General features: G+C 36.2%; 1 protein-coding gene across 1 annotated transcript in view; it reads left to right on the top strand.

Moving 5' to 3' along the window:
* Window positions 1–21309, top strand: part of ADGB (androglobin) — an 88886-nt gene that overhangs the window by 40316 nt on the left and 27261 nt on the right. The window contains exons 16-25 of the mRNA XM_070952022.1: window positions 774–837; window positions 1189–1291; window positions 8076–8220; window positions 13917–14031; window positions 14506–14673; window positions 16360–16495; window positions 18227–18358; window positions 19923–20016; window positions 20281–20415; window positions 21104–21257. Of these exons, the coding sequence (XP_070808123.1) occupies window positions 774–837; window positions 1189–1291; window positions 8076–8220; window positions 13917–14031; window positions 14506–14673; window positions 16360–16495; window positions 18227–18358; window positions 19923–20016; window positions 20281–20415; window positions 21104–21257 (1246 nt within the window). The remainder of the gene's footprint in view (window positions 1–773; window positions 838–1188; window positions 1292–8075; window positions 8221–13916; window positions 14032–14505; window positions 14674–16359; window positions 16496–18226; window positions 18359–19922; window positions 20017–20280; window positions 20416–21103; window positions 21258–21309) is intronic.

The following is a 21309-nucleotide window of genomic DNA, read 5'->3' as shown; positions in this document are numbered from 1 at the left end:
CCAAATGCGCGCTGTGTGCATGCACACACATATGCAGTACGTGCCAAAAGGAGGCTTGGGAAGGTAAGTAGAAGCAAGGAGGGATCAGCTGTGCTGCGCGATTTAGCTTCGCTACAAAGCAGGATTTCCTGCTTTCTAGCAAAGCTAAACCCTGCAGCACAGCTGATTCCCCCCCCCCATCTACTTATCTTCCCAAGCCTCCTTTTGGCACATGCACACATGTGTAGTACACACCAAAAAGAGGCTTGGGAAAGTAAGTAGAACAGTGGGGGGAATCAGCTGTGCTGCGCGATTTAGCTTTGCTAGAAAACAGGATTTCCTGCTTTCTAGCAAAGCTAAACCCCGTAGCACAGCTGATCGTCGGAAATACCGGTAGCTTTTTTTAACTTCTGGTTTGCCCGAATCGGTAGCTAACTACAGGTTCGCCCGAACTGGTAGCTTTTTAAACTGCCAATTCAACCGAACTGGTAGCCTTTTTTTTTCACCAGCAGTTTGCCCGAACCAGTAGTTTTTATCACTACCGGTTTGCGCAAACCGGAGCAAACCGGTAGCATGTCACCCTGATATAAAGGCTATAAATAATTTCTGTCAATCAATAGTAATATTTTTCAGTTTGGGCTCTACAAAATACTGGGAATGAATTTTTACTATTACTATTATTCTGTCTTCTTTAATTGAAAAGTTAAGAATATTTTTTAATTTAGTAAAGATTGACATCGCTTGAGGGATTTTTATATAACCTATGCTAAAATAATCACATTCATTTTTCTTAGGAATTTATATGTTTTCCACAAACCAAGTACCTATGCCTATAACTATCAGAAGTCAGATTTTAGGGTAAGTTTGTTGACAATATAATTTGTTTATATCTCAGTATGTTTCAGTTTGTATTGATGAAACATAGTTATCAAATAAAGTTTTAGATAGATAGATAGATAGATAGATAGATAGATAGATAGATAGATAGATAAAACCCTTCATACAAAACAGTGTAAACTCTTTGTCAGTTGGTTAAAACAGCACCAATAGTTATGGGAAAACAATATTCATGACTCTGATAAAACGGGTTGACACTTTCGGTTCTGTATCTAATACCATACTTCGAAATATAACAGAAATGCTATCAATTGTTAGTTGCTACAATATTTGATGATAGAATTTAAACAGAAAGATCTTTTCTCCTTGCAGATGGTAGATGATCGAGTCTTGTATTATATGTGTGTGGACAGCTTGAAGCCCATTGATATTCTAGTTAGCTTTTCCGCATTAGTACATTGGGGAGAGACTGGAGGTAAGATTAATACAAAGCACAAGAATAAGATTAATATTGTTCTCTTGGATTTTTTCTGAGAGATATTCAGAAATAGAAGTAAAGCAGCTAAATCAGTAATATTCACCCTGTATGCATTTTTCCTTATTTTTAGTGTTCTGTGAAAAGTACCATGTTAATAGTTTTAGGTCAAGGATATTCAGTTGAAATACATATGTAACTAAAGTCCATTTTGCAGCTTTTATTATTTATTTTTTATTATTGTAGCATGCTCATTATAAAAATGAAGAATGGTTAATAACATAAATCAACCAACAATAAAATATCAGTAAAATCAATAAAGTCAAGAGAAGAGGTACAGGGAAAACTACTGCAATGCTCTCTACATGGGGCTCCCCTTGGGGTGCACCCGGAGGCTCCAGCTGGTCCAGAATGCGGCCGCGCGGGGGATTATGGGAGCGACGGGGCGCTCCCATGTGACACCTCTCCTGCGCGAGCTGCACTGGCTCCCGGTGGTCTTCCGGGTGCGCTTCAAGGTGTCGGTGACCACCTTTAAAGCGCTACATGGCTTAGGGCCGGGGTATTTACGAGACCGCCTTCTGCCACCAATAGCCTCCCACCGGCCAGTACGCTCGCACAGAGAGGGCCTCCTCAGGGTGCTGTCCGCCAAACAGTGTCGGCTGGCAACCCCCAGGGGGAGAGCCTTCTCTGTGGTGGCGCCCGCCCTCTGGAACAACCTCCCCCCAGAGATACATACAATACCAGACCTCCAGACTTTTCGTCGGGCCCTAAAAACTTATTTATTTCACCTAGCCGGGCTGGCTTGACCCCATAGTTTTTGGTTAATTTTAAATTGATTTTAATTGGGTTTGTTTTAAATTGCGGCCAAAAATATTTAATTATTTTTAAACTGTTTTTAAATTTTGTATGTTCTGTTTTATTCTGGCTGTTCACCGCCCTGAGTCCTGTTGGAGAAGGGCGGTATACAAATTTAAATAATAAATAAATAAATAAATAAATAAATAAATAAATAAATAAATAAATAAATAAATAAATAAATAAATAAATAAATAAATAAAAATCCCTACTACTGTACTATGACTTACCTGTAATTTTTCAGAATAGCTCAGTGAAACAGGTCTATTAATAGTGACTTATTCAGACTTATATATATCCATACAACTGTCATTCAATACACTTTGCTAAAAAGGACATTTCACATTAAGAGTTCCAAACCCTCAAATTATATTAATGCACGAAGGGAATTAAAGTTCGATGTTGACAGAAGACAATCCATTGCAAGTGTTTGTATGTTAATATGCAATAAAAATATTATCTAGTCTACCATGTTTTGTAACTGAAAATCTGCAAGCTGAATTCAAACTGTGACAATTCAACTTTGTAAGGACAACCACTACCAAAATGTGGCCAACTTCATACTGTCCATCCTTTTCACAATCATGTTTGTTTGTTGTTTGTTTGGTTACTGTCCATCTTATATATATAACTCTAGGTGGTTTACAATAAAGTAGACAAAATAAAGAATAAAAATACATGGCAGCCAAGCATCATATAAACAACCATCAACAAAGCTCCATGATATATTGGGCCCCATGATATATCAGGGACCCCAGGTGTGGATAGAAGACCACGTTTTGAGGGCCTTATGTAGGGCTAACAGGATTGGGGCTAGACTAATCTCATATGGAATGATGAATGTAACTATCAGCATCTTGAATTATCCTCAGAAGCACATTGGAAACCAATGTATCACATGTGCTCAGTAACTGATGCCATTGGTTGCCCACACACTACATTTCCCAAAATCTTGCCATGTGTAGTAGTTTTTCATACTCTTCATTCTAATCACAATGTGTGCCCCCCAAAATTGAATTTCTACTTGTTAATCATTGTTTCGAAGAAGCAGTTAGATTTTATTAGTCTACAATTGACTGATTATTTTAGCCTCTGGTACTCTTAGTAACTCTCTCTAGATTAATTGAATTTAATGTTTATCCTTCCCCCTTCTTAAGTTTTTTCTTCTTCTGTTCAAGTCTGATCTTTGCAGGGTGCCTGAAGAAGAGCCTACAGTTTTCTTGGCAAGGTTTTTGAGAAATGTTTGCCATTGCCTCCTTCTGAGAGCTCAGAGATAGTGAGTGGTTCAAGGCCACCCAGCTGGCTTTGTGCCTAAGGCAGAATTAGAACTCACGGTCTCCCAGTTTTTAGCTTGATGCATTAACCACTACACCAAACTGGCTTTCTATTCTTATATTACTAATGGCGGGGGGGGGGGGGGAAATCCATATCTTTGGTATCATAAAAAAGTCCTTACCCTTCACTTTCTTATCTAAATCTATCATTCTCTTTTGCCTTCACATTGATCTTTTTATTTCTCCAGTGCGTTGTCCTACTTTACCCTTTCTTGAGCAAATAAAACTATTACTCCTCAATAAGTCTTCCCTAGATCCAGACTCACTTAATAACTATCGTCCCGTCTTCAACCTTCGCTTCATCGCGAAGGTTGTTGAGACTGTAGTGGCTCAACAGCTCCCACAATTCCTGGAGGAAACGGAATATCTTGACCCATACCAATCAGGCTTCCGACACAGTCACAGCACGGAAACGGCATTGGTCGCTCTGGTGAATGATCTCTGGCGGGCTCGGGATGGGGGTTGTTCCTCCATCCTGGTCCTACTTGACCTCTCAGCGGCTTTTGATACCATCGACCATGGTATCCTACTGCAGCGACTTGTGGGGTTAGGGGTGGGAGGCACTGTCTTACGGTGGTTTTCCTCCTACCTCTCGGGTCGCTTTCAGTTTGTATGGGCGGGAGGGCAGAGGTCCACCCCGAGGCCCCTTAATTGTGGGGTGCCTCAGGGGTCGGTTCTCTCCCCCCTGCTCTTTAACATCTATATGAAACCACTGTGTGAGATCATTCGTGGCTTTGGGGTGAGATATCATCAATATGCTGATGATACCCAATTATACATCTCCACCCCAAACCACCCCAGAGATGCCCTTTCCGTGATGTCCTGTTGCCTGGAGGAGGTACGAGCCTGGATGGGCAGAAATGGACTCAAACTCAATCCCTCTAAGACTGAGTGGCTGTGGATGCCGGCATCTCGGGTTTCAGAGGCTCCATTACTTTTGATAGATGGGGAAAAACTTGCACCCGTTGATAGGGCTCGCAACTTGGGTGTCCTCCTGGATGCTCGGCTATCCCTAGAGGACCATCTAACGGCCGTGACCAGGGGGGGCCTTCACACAGGTTCGCCTGGTGCGCCAGTTGCGCCCTTTCCTGGACCGAGATGACCTTCGCACAGTCACTCATGCCCTGGTTACTTCCCGCTTGGATTACTGCAATTCCCTCTACATGGGCCTGCCCCTGAGATGCACCCGGAGACTCCAGCTGATCCAGAATGCAGCTGCACGGGTTGTTATGGGAGCCCCTCATTACTCCCATATAACACCCCTCCTGCGTGAGCTGCACTGGTTACCAGTGGTTCTCTGGGTCCGCTTCAAGGTGCTAGTCCTCACCTATAAAGCCCTTCATGACTTAGGTCCGGGATATTTGCATGACCTTCTGCCTGCCTGCCTCTCACCGTCCTGTTCGCTCACATAGGGCCGCTCTCCTCAGGGTTCTGACGGCGCCAATGTCACCTTGCTGTGCCTAGGGGGAGGGCGTTCTCTGTGGGTGCTCCCACCCTCTGGAATGAATTACCTACTGAGCTCCGGACGGCTCCTGATCTCCGCTCCTTCCGTCGGGACTTGAAGATTTGGCTTTTCAAACAAATAGGCTGAGACTGATTCCAGGCTTTATTATTTACTACTATTTAATTATTTGGATTAAATTATGATTTTATTGTACTTGTTTCTTAACTTGTGTTCGCCGCCCTGAGTCCTTCGGGAGAATGGCGGCATATAAATACATGTAATAAATAAATAAATAAATAATATTAACTACCCTCACTTGCCATTCACTAAGCACAATGGTTGAAATTACCTTTGTCTTCTTAATATTTAACATTAATGTAGATATTCCTATATTAATTAAACATTAAAGCAAAATATTCCTTCAATAGTGACTCCATCAATAATCAGGTTTCCTTTATTTTTTAATAATTTTTAAGCTTTTAAGCAAGTAGACAAAATAAGACAAACTAACAGACAGTAAGCAGGGGAAAAGAAAAAGAAATCAAGAAAGTTGCCTGAAAGTTGCTGAGTTGCCTGATCGCCAGAGGCTTTTTTTCTTTTAAAATCCTCTGACGATCCCAGCTGAGTTGCCTGATCGTCAGAGGCATTTAAAAGAAAAAAAGCCTTTTTTTCTTTTAAATGCCTCTGATGATACAAGCTGAGTTGCCTGATCGTCAGAGGCTTTTTTTCTTTTAAAATCCTCTGACGATCCAAGCTGAATTACATGATCGTCAGAGGCATTTTGAACACATTTTTTTACAACCTCTTTGCGGAAGAGGTTGTAGAAAAAATGGTTTTAAACGTAAAAAAAAAAATTGGCCACGCTCACCAGTCACATTACCCACCACCACCAAGCCACACCCACAGAACCGGTAGTAACAAATTTTAGATTTCACCACTGTGTCAAACTCAATGTTACTGACCTTGGGGGCTGGGTGGGCATGGCCAGCTCGACATCACTTGTGTTGGGAGCGCCTCCTGCATGGCCCTCCCGAGCTCCGTTTTCACTGGCAGAGGGTTGCAGGAGGCCGTCTCAGCCTCCCGAGCTCTGTTTTTGCTGGCAGAGGCACCACGGGCAAGTCCTTTGCTGTTTCCAGGGTGGCCCCACGGGCCAGATCTAAGCACCTCGTGGGCTGGATCCAGCCTGCGGGCCTCAGTCTAGATGAAGCAGAAAGCATTTCAAAGAGAGTCACACTGGCTTTCAGTTTCCTTTGAAGAAATGTAAAGTTGGCACGCAAGAATTCATGACTAAATTCTCCTATGTCACAATGTTAAGAGTAATTATTAAATATGTATCAGTGTGCAGACTATCTAAGTAGTGTATGAATATAGGCAGCATGTGCACCAGACAGGCAAATTACCATGCGGTCTATGAGCACTTCAGAAAATGAAATGATTAATTCATTTAGTTCTTACTGCAAGAAGTTTCCTATTCATCATACTAGAAATGCATCACATCATTTTTCTTTTCTTTGGTGTAATATGCACCTCTAACCTAAAATATTATTTTCTATGCATAAAAAGGAGCTGTCATCTTGGCAATGGGAAGCTGTTATATTCCTCAAGACTTCATCTGCAAATTTTTCTATCTGAAAAATTGGATTCTCTGTGTTAGCAAACTTTGCTCTAGGGAAGACGCTTGATCCCCATGGAAATACAACCAGTGGCATCATGTGTACATCTGCAAATTCTATCTGATGGTTTTATGGTTTCCATTCTGCAAACTGCAAACCATGTTTAGCTATGTTTTGCCTCTTTTCTCCATAATAGCTTGAATGCATTTTTCTGCTTTCTAATTCCTGTTTTCAAATCAGGTTAACTGACTTTGCCCAAACCAATGAATGTTTTCACGATCGTATTTCCAGTTTCCATATTTCCTTGGTACATTTTCAGTTGTCTTATTTTTCTACCACATTTAAACTTTATGTAGAAAAATTAAAAATTAAGATGACTTAATAACCCATCTAGCAAAATAACTGGGCTGTAAATCAGATGTAAGTAGAAGCCAAAGAGAATGCACCCAATAAAATTGACAAATTCAAGAAGTGGCTGTCTGTCATCATCAGAATATTTAGGATTGTTGGAAATTTCAAGATAATTTACAACTTCTACTGAATTTTAATGTCAACATAATCACTGTCACTGCAATCCCATATCAACCTACTTAGGCATATACTGTAGTTCTAATGCATTCATACAGAAATGTGTACATGCACAAACACAGAGAGAGAGAGAGATAATAAGAGGACAGAGTTGAAAGGGACCTTGGAGGTCTTCTAGTCCAACCCCCTACACAAGCAGGAGACCCTATGCCATTCCAGACAAATATAATCTCAAACACAGTAGAAATTTATTCTCAAGCAAGTTGTTTCTGGGGTGTGCTGGTGGGCTGGATGAAGAAAAATTTTCCAAAGCATATATAGAAGTAAAACAGCACTTACAAAAAATAAATTTGCTCCCTTTTATGTGTCTGTGTCTAAGTTAAAATCTTTAACTCTGACTACATGAGATTTAATGTCTCTCTAGGAATATTTGCATGGGATAACCAAATTGGAAGTGTAAATGACTACAAGGTCATTTAAGGACAACCCCCCCCCCCCCAAAGCAAGTGTCTCTGTGTCATTCAATTGAAAAATGAAATTTCATTGAACAGGGAGGAAAAAGGGACATAAAAATATTACTGGCATTTTCATTATTTGAATTACACAGTACCTGTTCAAAGTAAGAAGAAATCGAAGAAAATATGTTCGGCCCCAATCTTATTCTTAGTTATGGAACAATTTGTTTCTTTTAAGCTCAGTGGGATTTCTCAGTAGTCATGTATAAGATTATATTGGATTACCCTTTTTTAGCTGAACGCAGTTCTGAATTCATGGCATATCCTGGTTTGATGCCTAAGTAAATTCAAACCACAAAAAAATGATGAGCCTTTTTTTCACTATAGCTTATTTGGTACAAAGATTGTTTGCTGGAATATATAAACTACATTTCCCTGATATTTTTAAATACAACAAATTTTGTGCTGTTTTTTTTTTTTTTTTTTTGGCATTTATAAAAAGAGGTATGGCTATAACTTATTTGTAAATATATGTCCTGTTTTCTACTTTTCTAGCCCTTGTACAGAAAGAAAACCAAGTTGTTCCCTTGGGGTTACTCATGGTTGAGAGTTTCTCATGGAAACATTTATCTCCAGGGCAGTTAATCCTGAAGATCCACACATATGCTACTAAAGCTGCTGTAATAAGTCTTCCTGCTGGGTATGTGCTGGTTTTTTTCTATGTCACTCATTAAAGAACAGAAACATTCTGAATCAGATCAAAGGTCTCACTGTTCCCATAGTAGCCAGGTAGGTATTATTAAAAGGGAATCCACATCAAGCAGAATCTGAATGCAATAACATCCTGCAGTTGCTGTTTTCTGCAGGTGATATTGGAGGTATAAAAGCTCTGTAACAGGAGATAATACATTATATAGCTATTGTATATATGTTGTGCACTGGGAAGCATCGATTTGTTATCTCTAAACATGATCTTATATTTGTTTACACTGACCCACATGCATTTTGTATGTTTATGCAACCATTTGAAAGCATGTCTTGAGAATTCTTCATTTTCCTTCTTCTTTTCTGTTTTGATTGTATAAACTTTGATGGATTATTTAAACAGAAATCAAAGAAGAATTACCCGCCACCCTTTTTTCAATCACTGTAAGAGCTTGAGAACCACAGTTTAGCGAGAAAGGTCAAGAAGAAAGACGGTTTATATTTTTTTGTCCTTTTTTCTTCTTTTCTCTTTTTATCCCTGTCTTCTTTCAGTCCAAAATAGTGCTTAACCAGAGAAGCACCTCTTGGCAGCTTGTAAAGAGAGTAAGAAAATAGGGGAAAACAGTATCCAAGTTTGTCCAAGGGAATAAGCAGAGAAGCTAAGAGCAATATAAATTCTGCGAGAAGCTTCGTTGGGACGAAGCTCTGCTCTGGCTGCAGAGTTTATCTTCTTGACTGAATGTTTATCTTCTTGACTGAATGTTTATCTTCTTGACTGAAGGAGACCCAAAATACTCTTGCTCAAATGCAAGAGTATTTTTCTCATTGGAGGAGAAAGTGTATGCAGTTGAGGAGAGATGCATCTGAGAAGATAAAAAGTTCCCAGGCAAGACAGTTGACTCTGTCCAGGAGAAAGCAGAGAAAGTAAGAGTATACCAAACCATAGCGGGGAAAACTCTTTGGCAGAGGCAAACACCTGATCCTGGAAGAATGTGACCAACTCAAGAAGCAACAAGATGAGAGGCAGTAGAACTGAGAAACTGGTATCAAGCTCTTCCTTTCAGCTACCTGAGCAAACAAAGCTTGATACCATAAATCATTGATACCATAAAACACTGTAGAAGACCCTTGAGCTTCAATAGACTGAAGAAATCCAAAAGCTATCCTGAGAAAGAAGCGGCATATCATGACTGAGTGATTCTCTGCTTAAGCAGAGTGGGTGCACAAACCCAATATGATATCTGTCTAGAGAAAACAGAAGTATTTAAAGAAACAAAATTTACCAAAGATTACAGAGAAGCAGAGACAAATTATGAATGGACCTATAACAATAAAGGAAGTTTCCGAAGCTATAAAAAGGATTAAATTTAAGAAAGTGGCTGGAGCAGATGGATTATCTGGATCTCATTATAAAAGTTTTAAGGATGAATTTTTATTACATTTATAAAGCATGATGAACTCTATCTTACAGGCAGAAAAGATGCCAGAAAGTTAGAAAGAGGCCAATATAGTATTAATATATAAAGAAGGACAAAATTTGACTTTAACAAGAAGTCAATATCATTATTGAATCATGACTACAAATTGTTCACAATTATTCTTGCTGGTACACTAAAATAATTTTGCAACTATTTATTCATGAGGATCAGTGTGAGTTTTTACTTAAAAGACAGTTAAAGAAGAATGTTAGAAATGTGTTGGATATTTTGGAACAACATAATGAAAAATAATCCACATTGGCTTTCTTAAATGCAGAGAAGACCTTGGACAATTTGAAGTGAGCTTTTTCGCTCAAGGTTCTGGGAGATATGAATTTTGGCAAGAACTTTATAAAATGGGCAAGATCAATTTGTACTTAACAGAAAGCAGAAATAATTATTAATGAAGAGCTAACAAAACCCTGTGATATAAAAAGGAGCAGGAAAGGCCCCATTCGCTTATTTTGGTTCTTAAAATACTGAATAGAGATATAAGACAATATGTTAAGATTGTAGGAGTAAAGATTAAAAACTAAACTTATATGTTAAGGACTTTTGTCAATAACAAAGAATTTGATGCATTAAGCAGGTTTCAGGATTAATAAATAGAAGATGATGTTAACAAAATATATGAAAATACAAGATTAAACAGAATTGATGAATAAAATGGGTGCTAAAATTGAGAAGAAGGTAAAATATATGAATTGTCTGTTATTTCAAAATAACTCTATTACAATGTGAAATTAAGTTTAAAAAGATATCTTAAAATGGGAAAAACTACCATCATCATTACTGGGGAGAATTTATGTGATAGAAATGATAGATGAGCCTTGGTAGTACAGGGGTTTAAGGCACCCTGTTATTAAGCTGGTTATTAAGACCAGCTGCCTGCAATTACTGCAGGGTTCGAATCTCGCCAAGGCTCAAGGTTGACTCAGCCTTCCATCCTTTCTAAGGTAGGTAAATTGAGGACCCAATTGTGGGGGCAATAAGCTGACTTTGTATAAATATACAAAAGGATGAAGGCTATTGCTGAGCACATTGTAAGCCACCCTGAGTCTTCGGAGAAGGGCGGCATATAAATCAAATTAAAAAAAAAAGAAAGAAATGAATATTCTGCCTAGAATAAAGTTTTCGTTTCAAATAGTACCTGTTTTGACAACTGATGCTCCATTTAAACAGTGGCAGAAGTATATATCTAAATTTGTGTGACAGAGAAAAAACATGAGTTAAATATAAAGTGTTACAACATGCAAAGGAAAGAGGAGGATTGGGTTTACCCGATTTGAAATGATGTTTTGCATCTTGCTGTTTGATTTGGATGGAAGAGTGGCATTGCTTTTGGAGTGAAGTCTCTTGGAATGAGAAGAACATGACCTAAGATTTGGGTGGCATGGATATTTGTATAAACTCAAGGTAAACATGGATTTTAAAGAACATTATGTTAGATGTACCACATTGAAAATATAGATATAAATCATGTTGTACCACAAAACACCCTTATGGCCCTTAGCCATAAAACATGGGAAATAATTTTTGTCAAGGACTACGTAAAGCGAAAAGAAGAATTGGTGTGGAGGGATGTAATTCCCAATGGTTCTCTTATTCATAATTATTATAAAGATTTAAAAAGATAAAATAATAATTTGAACATATAAAACTGAGTTTGAAATAGACTTGTGCACAAATGATAAATATGTAACTGCTAAAATGTATAAATTTCTATTGAAATTTGAAACAGAACAAGTGAAAGAATGTATGATAAAGTGGACTAAAACTGATTATACAGATAAAACGATAAGAAAATATGAAAGGATGGAAATTTATACTATGTTATAATCATAAAGAGACTTTTTACAAAAGGATATATCATTGGTATATGTCACTAGAGAAATTGTCTACAATGTATAAAAGCCCTTCAAATTTATATTTGAAATATGGCTAACAAGAAAAGATATTTACCATGTTTACATGTAATAGAGCTAGAAAATGCTGGATTCAAATACTGATTCAGAGGACATTAAACATTAATATACAATTGAAACCAAAGGTTTTTCTTCGGGGATTGATGGACAAGCAGTTGGAAAAAAGTTATGGAACTTGATTTTGTAGCAAGATTATTGCATGCACAAAGATGGAAAGATTTATTTAATAAAACACTATTTGTCTTGGCTCCTAGATAATTTTAGTACTTGCCTTCTCCAACCAAATTCAGTTGACCTAGAATGTGCATTTTAAAGAAAGCTGCTTGGAGTTTTCCACTTTTGTTAAGTGAAATAGAAATAGAATAACAGAGTTGGAAGGGACCTTGGAGGTCTTCTAGTCCAACCCCCTGCCTAGGCAGGAAACCCTATACCACTTCAGACAAATAGTTATCCAACATCTTCTTAAAAAATTACAGTGTTGGAGCATTCACAACTTCTGGAGGCAACTTGTTCTACTGATTAATTGTTTTAACTGTCAGGAAATTTTTCCTTAGTTCTAAGTTGCTTCTCTCCTTGATTAGTTTCTACCCATTGCTTCTTGTCCTACCCTCAGGTGCTTTGGAGAATAGCTTGACTCCCTCTTCTTTGTGGCAGCCTCTGAGATATTGGAACATTGCTATCATGTCTCCCCTAATCCTTCTTTTTATTAAACTAGACATACCCAGTTCCTGCAACCGTTCTTCATATGTTTTAGCCTCCAGTTCCCTAATCATCTTGGTTGCTCTTCTCTGCACTCTTTCTAGAGTCTCCACATCTTTTTTACATTGTGACGACCAAAACTGAATGCAGTATTCCAAGTGTGGCCTTACCAAGGCATTATAAAGTGGTATTAACACTTCACATGATCTTGATTCTATCCCTCTGTTTATGCAGCCTAGAACTGTGTTGGCTTTTTTGGCAGCTGCTGCACATTGCTGGCTCATATTTAAATGGTTGTCGACTAGGACTGCAAGATCCCTCTCACAGTTTACTACTGTTGAGCGAGGTACCACATATATGGTACCTGTGCATTTTGTTTTTCTTCCCTAAATGTAGAACCTTACTTTTTTCACCATTGAATTTCATTTTGTTAGATAGTGCCCAATGTTCTAGTCTGTCAAAATCCTTCTGTATCTTAAGCCTATCTTCTGGAGTGTTGACTATTCCTGCCAGCTTGGTGTCATCTGCAAATTTGATGAGTTCCCCATCTATCCCCTCGTCCAAGTGAGGGTAGCTGGAGCCTAGAAATATGATGATATACAAAATCAGTCAGTAAATGATTCCAATAAACTGTTATACTAGTCCTGGTTGGTTGGTTAAGTGCTATGATTAAGAGCACTTGCTTAGCCCAATTTATAAATTGATGAAAGAACTGATATTTGTACCAGGAATTGATTTGGTTTGCTTTTCTGAGCTATTATTAGAAGTAATTCCCATTGGGTTCCAATAAACTGATTCTTTTAAATGTATGTGTCAGGTTTCGATATCGTCTTCAAATAAAATAAATTGAATTTCCAAACAGATAGTCTTTGAAGAAATCTTTCATTTTATTAAGCACGACAATCTGGCCCCGATCGTGGCATAGCCAGCTCTGGCTTCCTGACCCCAAACCCTCCCTTTCCGTTCCCCAAATCTCTGCGTCTCATTGGCCTTCTTTCAAATCACTCTCCCCATATCTACTACCTAAGCTCCCAGGAATGCCCCCCCTCCCTCTCATCTCCTAGGGGATATTATCTTCAAGGAAAATAAGTAGGTGAAGTGTCAAGCATCCTCTTGCCAGCTGGCCCCTCTTCTTCTTATGTCAGCACTAAAGTAAATGCAGGTTGAAGTGCTGACATCATGCTTTAATTACAGCCTCAGTCACTAATCTACAGTACCTGGGAATAGTTAAATAACCTTGTAAGATCCAACAATATCACACTGTAAATTTTAAAAAATGAGATGAAGAAGAAAAGTGCATCTTGCTTAAACTGTAGTGCATAAGATTTGAATCCATCTCATAATGTTAGCTACTGCAGTTAACTACCAGAATGATTTTTGGATTAGGCATTATATCTGCATTGCTATGCATGTGTACTTTGCAACTTAGCCAATATTTTTGCAGGTTAAATAAAATGCAGATTTCCATGCATTGCTTATTTTAGTCCATAAATTTTTATATTCACTTTTTTCCTATTATGTGTAAATAAATTATGAATGTTATATTTGGAAAATGTAATTGCTTTCGTGTGTTGCTTTTTTAAATGTAGCCGCCACGTGTTACTTTTTACTGCAAGCTCTCCCATAGGACACAATATCCATCTGTGCAGTATGGTGCCATGTGTATTTGGTGAAGAGGATATAGTTCTACCAAATCTTGAAAAGGTATTTGTTACCATAGTAACTGGATTTCTGTTCTCATTGACTGTTATTTAATTGACAGTGGGTTTGTGTTTCCTTTTTCATTTCATTTTATTTACAGTCTCTATTTTTATTTTATACTTGGCTTTGAAAAATAAAGCTGCCAGGCAGGGCTTGCTTGAAAATATTGGCTTTTAGCAGCATTACATCCTAGGGTCACCATAGGTCAATGCAGTCAATGGAAGGATTATATTAATCATTAACTTTAGGTATGACATGCATCCTTTTCCTGATGAGATTAGATAATACATCATATCCATGGAGTCCTGATCTGATGACACTTGCACTACGTGGGTTTTGATGGTTTACTTTGATGATTAGAGGTATTGATAAGCATGATAAGTTAGTAATGCTACATCCACTTATACATTTGGCGTATGAATATACTTTGAATAGTGCTAGTTATTGGCAGGTAAAATATTTCTTTCCCTTCCCCAGGAAAGCTATCGTTTTATGGAACAAGCTGCTGCTATAATGAAAGCCATTGGAAATGTATTAATTAATTATGGGAATGCAGAAAATCTTCCCAAAGCTATGAAAGCCTTGGAATTAACACATTGCCCTCCTGGTCTTTATGGCACAGGAATAGCAAGAGAACATTCTAAGGTAAAAAAACAAAACAAAAACAGAAGACTACTAACTTGTACAGGTAGTCTTAGACCAGTGGTTCTCAACCTTCCTAATGCCGCAACCCTTTAATTCAGTTCGTCATGTTGTTACTACCAGTTCTGTGGGCATGGCTTGGTGTGTGTGTGGGGGGGAGGATAATGTGACTGGGTGGGCGTGGCCAACTTTTTTTTTTTTTTTTACTTTTAAAAGCATTTTTTCTACAACCTTAAGAGGTTGCAGAAAAAAATGCTTTTGGAAGCCTCTGACGATCCCAGCTGAGCCGCACGATCGGACCCGCCTGGAGACAGATAGAGGAGCGGTGTCTCGGTTCCTAAGACCATCGAAAATATGTATTTTCCAATGGTCTTAGGCGACCCCTGTGAAATGCTCATTCGACCCCCAAAGGGGTGGCGACCCACAGGTTGAGAACCCCTGTCCTAGACTTACAATAGTTTATTTAGTGACTGTTCCAAGTTATAACATCACTGAAAAAAGTGACTTATGACCGTTTTTCCCTCATACGACCATTGCAGCATCCCCATGGTCACGTGATCAAAATTTGGCTGTTTGGCAACTGACATATATTTATGATGGTTGCAGTGTCCTGAGATCATGTGATCCCCTTTTGCGACCTTCTGACAAGCACAGTCAATGGGGAAGCCAGATTCGCTTAACCGTGTTACTAATTTCAAAACTGCAATCATACACTTAACAACTGTGGCAAGAATGGTTGTAAAATGGGACAAGATTAACAACTTTCTCACTTGGCAACAGAAATTTTGGGCTCAGTTGTGATCATAAATTGAGGACTACCTGTATATGCTCTTTGGTTATTGTTTCCTAATGGGATTTTTCATCTAATATGTTTAAGAAAATATGCTATTAATTCATAATAATTTGAAAAGTCTTGGCGTTTTTGAAAGCTGACAAAAAGCCTAGCCCAGATACCACTTGCAAATCATCTACGAGGATCTAAGTCAAGTTTATCATGTTTTCTACGCAGGATGTAAATCCTGTCTTCTGAGGGGGTAGATCTGATTTTAGAATCCCATTCACAATAATTCCACAGAGTTTTGCAGCTGTTGCTTCTCAGATGATAAGACTTTTTACAAGCAGGGAATCTGTAGGATCCATAGCTGTCTTAATTCTAGATATGCTCCCAAAACACCACCTAATTTTTACAAATCTCTGAGATGGTGTGAATTTTATTTTTTTAAACAAATATATTATGATCAGATAAATACATCTAAGCTGTGAATAAATATTTTACAATGTCTTCTGAACACAACTGGATGATATCAAATCAAATCTCATCTAATAAGAAAATAACCCATTTATACGATAGTAATGAATCATTAGTAATGTAATAGTAATAGTAATGTAATGTAATATAAGTAATAATGTAATAGTAATAGTAATGATTCATTACTATCGTATAAATGGGTTATTTTCTGATTAGATGAGATTATTAGTTATTAGATTATTAGTTCCTAAATAAATAAACTCATCTATTTTCTTGACTTTGTTTTTTTCTTAGTTATATATATATATATAAAACTAAGATATATGCATATGCACATGTATAATATAATAATGGTCTCTTTTCTTAGATATAAAATAATATATCAAATGTATATGAATAGTGTATTTTTAAAAATTTGCTGTTTATTTTTATATATTTAGGCTTTTAATAATGCTTTTTGGCATCTGATGAAACAAATATTAGGGAATGTTCCTTCCAATTATGAATTTGCTTACAGAAGTTTCACACTGGATTTTAAACTCAGTGATGTTTCTGTTGAAGACACTGAATCCTCAGGTAAAATAAGAATGTCTGAAAAAATTTATCAGCAATATTTGTCTTTAAATATTCTATTAATAATAGAATTTGGGAGAAGATCCATGAATATTGTAAACCTAGTCATTCTAATATTGACAAACAAAAAGCACCATTGTTAAACATTCATTAAAATGGTAAATGTCCTTTTTATCCCTCATACATCTGAAATAAGATGGCTAATTAAATTGTCTTTATTATTAAGCCTATATGAGGAATTTAAAGTGTTTAATTTTTTTAATTTTTGGACATTCATCATTTCTTGATAATAGAAGGCAATAGTGAGTCTGAAGAATTTGCCCAGAAACCATGCCAAGATGGTGAGAGTGAATGAAGAGTACTGCTAACTGCATTTCCTTCTTTGTGTATGCTGTTGATGATTGAAAGCCAGTGAAGTGGTTATTTTGAAGTTTGGACATAACCATCAATATGTGTTGGGCACAGCTTCATTTCACATAGCCCTACCTAGTATTATACAAAGCTGAAAACATAAACATATTGTGAATATATAAACTGATTTCAAGTTTTTAAGTAAAACCTAAAAATACAGTCTTCATAATTTTTGGAGCTGCAGTCATTTCATTACCAATGCTACCAAATAATGGCAATAAAGATTAAAAATTTTCTTTAGCTCTTCCTTCCCTCTAGTGGTCTTTTGGATTTTTGCGATTAAGATCGAGTGGCACTAAACACTTGCACATACTTAGCAAGACCATTAAAAACTTTCAGTCATATATATGTTGTGAAACTTTAATTGGATTTCAGTTTTAATTAATTCCTGACAGACAAGAGAACAATGCCTCTCTTACCTAAAGTTGCAAGAACATTTGACTTTTTCCCTATGAAAATATTTAAAATATATCTAGCCTAGAATACTTCTAACTTGGTTAAATCATGTATATTAATTATATATATATTTAAAATGAATATCCTCTTGTATATTTTACAACTTCAGTTTTGTAGTTGATACTCATGCTTTGAATGGAATTAAATGACACTCAGCTTTTGAAGCTTTTCTTCATAAGGAAGATATTCATATGATGTGGCCATTTCAGTTTTTTGCAGTCATTTTCCAATATCCTTGTGAAATTACATTCAGTATTCTAGCAGTGGGCATGCTACACATTTATACGGTCAGGATATGGTGCTGTTTTATTTTCTGTCCCTTTCATATGAGCACTGAGTTTAAATTTTTTAATTATACCTCTGTAATCTTTGTGAGGTTTCTGTTGTTTAGGATTTTATCCTTAAATATACATATTTTTTTCTTGTGCATAGATATATACTTTGGGATACATAAAGATCAGTGCTTATGGAATAGAGTTCACTGTTAATACTTAGAACTCATCATAATACTATAAAAGTTACACGGTCATTTATTTTTAACTGCTTTTTCAGGCAAAAAGCACTCTCAAGGTTTTCACAAATAGGATCACAGAACAGTTTAAATAAAACACAGGCATCAAACTTGTGATGTCTCATCACCACATGATGTATCGCAACTTTCTCCCCCTTTGCTAAACCGGGGGTGGGAGTGGCCAGCGCATGACACATCCGGCCTGTGGGCCGCAAGTTTGACACCCCTCGTTTAAAAAAAAAAAGAAAGTTCATCATAAAACATTTCATTCCAAGTCACCCATTGTGTTTTATGAATTCTATGAATTTAATTTTTGTTGTGATGTATATATTATATATGTATTTATGTATTTTCAGATACAACAGACGTAAATGTTTTTATTTGGCAGAGTAGAGAGTCTACTCCTGAAGAAGAGGAAGCTGCAGTTAAACTGCAAGCTATATGGAGAGGAACCTATATCAGGCTATTGATGAACAGCAGAAAACCAGGTCAGGGTTCTCCAAATTAATCTATTCAGTATTTTTAAAACAGTGGGAGTTTTTAATGGGATGTATGGGGTGAAATTTATCAGGATAAATGTAAAATTATTTATTATTAATTCTTTCATGATGTGTCAGAGAGGCATCCAAGCAGCTTATTATTCGTAAAACTAAAAACAGAAACTAAAACGTAATCCCCTTGGGAAGAAGTCTTATGAGGAATAGAGAAAAGTATATTCACATGGAGACAGATTCAGAAGTCACCACACATCTGCCAAATTTAATTCCCATAAATATGCTTGTAGCACATTTTTAGTCAAAGCTCAGTTTACTTGAAACTGCATACAATCAGCTAATAAGGATCCAATTATTAAAATTTCCAGGTATAACTTTTTGATATACCACTAAATTTAAAAATGTGAGTAAAACATTTCTGTAAAACATCTGGGCAATTATTAGTTAGACAACAGAAAGTAATAAATGCTACTTAATTACTCTAATTACTAATAAATATTAAAACTACCCTTCTGAATAATCTATTAATTAGTTTGGAATGACTACTCGTGATTATTTTATCTATCCATTTTCATACATCATACATAAAAAAAGAAAAACAGATTTATTATATGTCACATAAAAAAATTTCAAAATACAAAATTAAGATTAACACATTTACTGCAGTTTAGTACAAAATTCTAGAAGAAACTTAAGAGAAAGAGATAAAATACATTATCATAAGAAGTAAAAAAAAATGTTCTACAAAGACTCCCAAAAAGGACACTGTAAATGCTGAAAAGGGACTTTTCTCCTCAATCAGAAGGTGTAATTCCAATTTAAGAAATTATAAAAATGTAAAAGTAAACAGACTACTGTTTATTGATCTTTTGATCCTGGGGGGAAAAATGTCAGCAGCTTCCAGAACTGAGAATTTATTTAACCTATATCTAGGCTGAAAATGTAGTTGGATATAGAATTATACTACTAAATGTGCCTCATTACACATCTTATGTTTCTTCACTATCCCACAAAATCATTATTTTCATACCTTTCAATTTGAAGTGAATAGTTTCACAATAGAAACTCATACTTTGTCTGGTATGGATTGAATCCTACCTATTGCTACCATTCCTTCTAGTTGCATAGGATTTTGTTAATTTCTTTTTTGAAGCTCTTCATCTCTGTCAAATAGTTTTTCCCCTTAAAGTATCATTCTGAAAAGTTGAACTGGTATGTGAATGTACTTTGAAAAATATTCAGGAAGTCACATGTCTGTTTTCTGTCCAATTCTTGAAAAAGACAGCTTTGGGGATACAACAAGTGATCATGAAAAACATGATCACCACCACTCAAGATTGTGAGGTCACACAAGCAGAGTCAGTTTGATTCATACGTGCATGGATAAAATATTCAGATATTTTAAAGTTTAGCCTAGACTCTTGACTTATTTATAGAATTAGATAGAAAGTAATGTAAATCTATACAATACTTAGATAATACAAATTATCACTGTACTACAAATATTCACCGTACATTACGTAATGGTTTATTTATTTTTTTCCTTTTGTAATTTTAGGCACAAGGGACAATGCTAAAGTCAAAGAAACACTTCAAAAGTTGTGGGCTGTAATTGAGCCAAATTTTGAACAATGTTCTTTGATGTTTTTGAGGTAATATATCTCTTGCAATATCATATTTGTCAAAGCCATGTGTCCCGTTGTGGGGAAAACAGCCTTTCATAATGTGGTAGCCACCCACAGTTTGATGTAAGATGAGTAGGTATGTAAATGTTTTAAACGAACAGATAAAATAGTCATTGTTATTTAATGTTGTATGTTTGCTTGGCCTGTGTTCATCTTATATAGCAGAGGTATAATTTGTTTCATCATTGTCTCTGTTAATATTTTGGTATTGTTTTGTGCTATCTTTTACAGAGATATATTTAAAAGTAAATGTAAGTCAGTTGAAAAATATCGTTGCTATGAAGATGAATGGACTAAGACAACTTTTGCTGATTATACTGTAACTTATGGGGATCAACAACCAAATGTTTGGTTTGTAGTCTTCAGGTGAGTTTATTATTGAGTTAGATATAACCCACCAGCAATCTGAAATGAAATTTATTTTACAGCTAAATCTCTTAATATGCCTGAGACCCAAATATTCACATACTGAAGTTTCCTATTATATGTTCCCCTGTCCTAATCTCAGATATATTAATATGCTGCCTTATAACTAAAAGTATGTCCTTTTAGGCAAATCTCTTTTTCTGTTAAGTATACTTTCAGTTTCTGCTTTCCATATTACAAACATGAAACAGTAAATTTCATTATAAACAAATTAAGTCTGAGATATGGAAAGAAATTTATTAAATGACTTCCTTGGTATTTTTTATTTGAAAAGTAAAGCAATACTTTCATTTTTTTCCCCATTGACCTGGAAAATGAACATTAATAAAAAAAAAAAATTAAAAGTCAAACTTCTTTCTAAATTGCTATACTCAATGGCTACTTCAAAACCTTTCAACCTAATGTACATTTCCTATGTCAACTTTCCAATGAACTGCAGGGCAATTCTTAGCAGTTTATATATACCAAAATGTTTATTTAAATAAATATTGGCTTGGTAGCAGAGTTTTACAGTATTTCAGTGTGAAAATTTAACAACATTACGGATATCCATGCAAACAAATTAGAAATAGACTTACTCAAAAAATCCTAATATAAAAGTTATTTTTAATTCTTCTTTTTATTGTAGGGAAATATTTCATGTTCCAGAAGACATGATTATTGTACCAAAAGTTTATTCAACAGTACCAACCTGTGTATTGCATGTTGTTGACAATGACACATTACAGGAAATTCCTCGAGTCTTTCTCAGAGTTGCACCATATCTTTATACAAAGAACAAGGTGAGATACATAAACATTGTGATACTAATCTTCATATTACTGTCATTCTTTT

The sequence above is a fragment of the Pituophis catenifer genome, unplaced genomic scaffold (assembly GCF_029215685.1).
Source record: "Pituophis catenifer annectens isolate HBS135680 unplaced genomic scaffold, rPitCat1.0.hap2 SCAF_1, whole genome shotgun sequence".
In the NCBI taxonomy this organism is placed as follows: Eukaryota; Metazoa; Chordata; class Lepidosauria; order Squamata; family Colubridae; genus Pituophis; species Pituophis catenifer.
The sequence above is the reverse complement of the archived record's forward strand: the minus strand, read 5'-3'. Positions and strand labels throughout refer to the sequence as shown.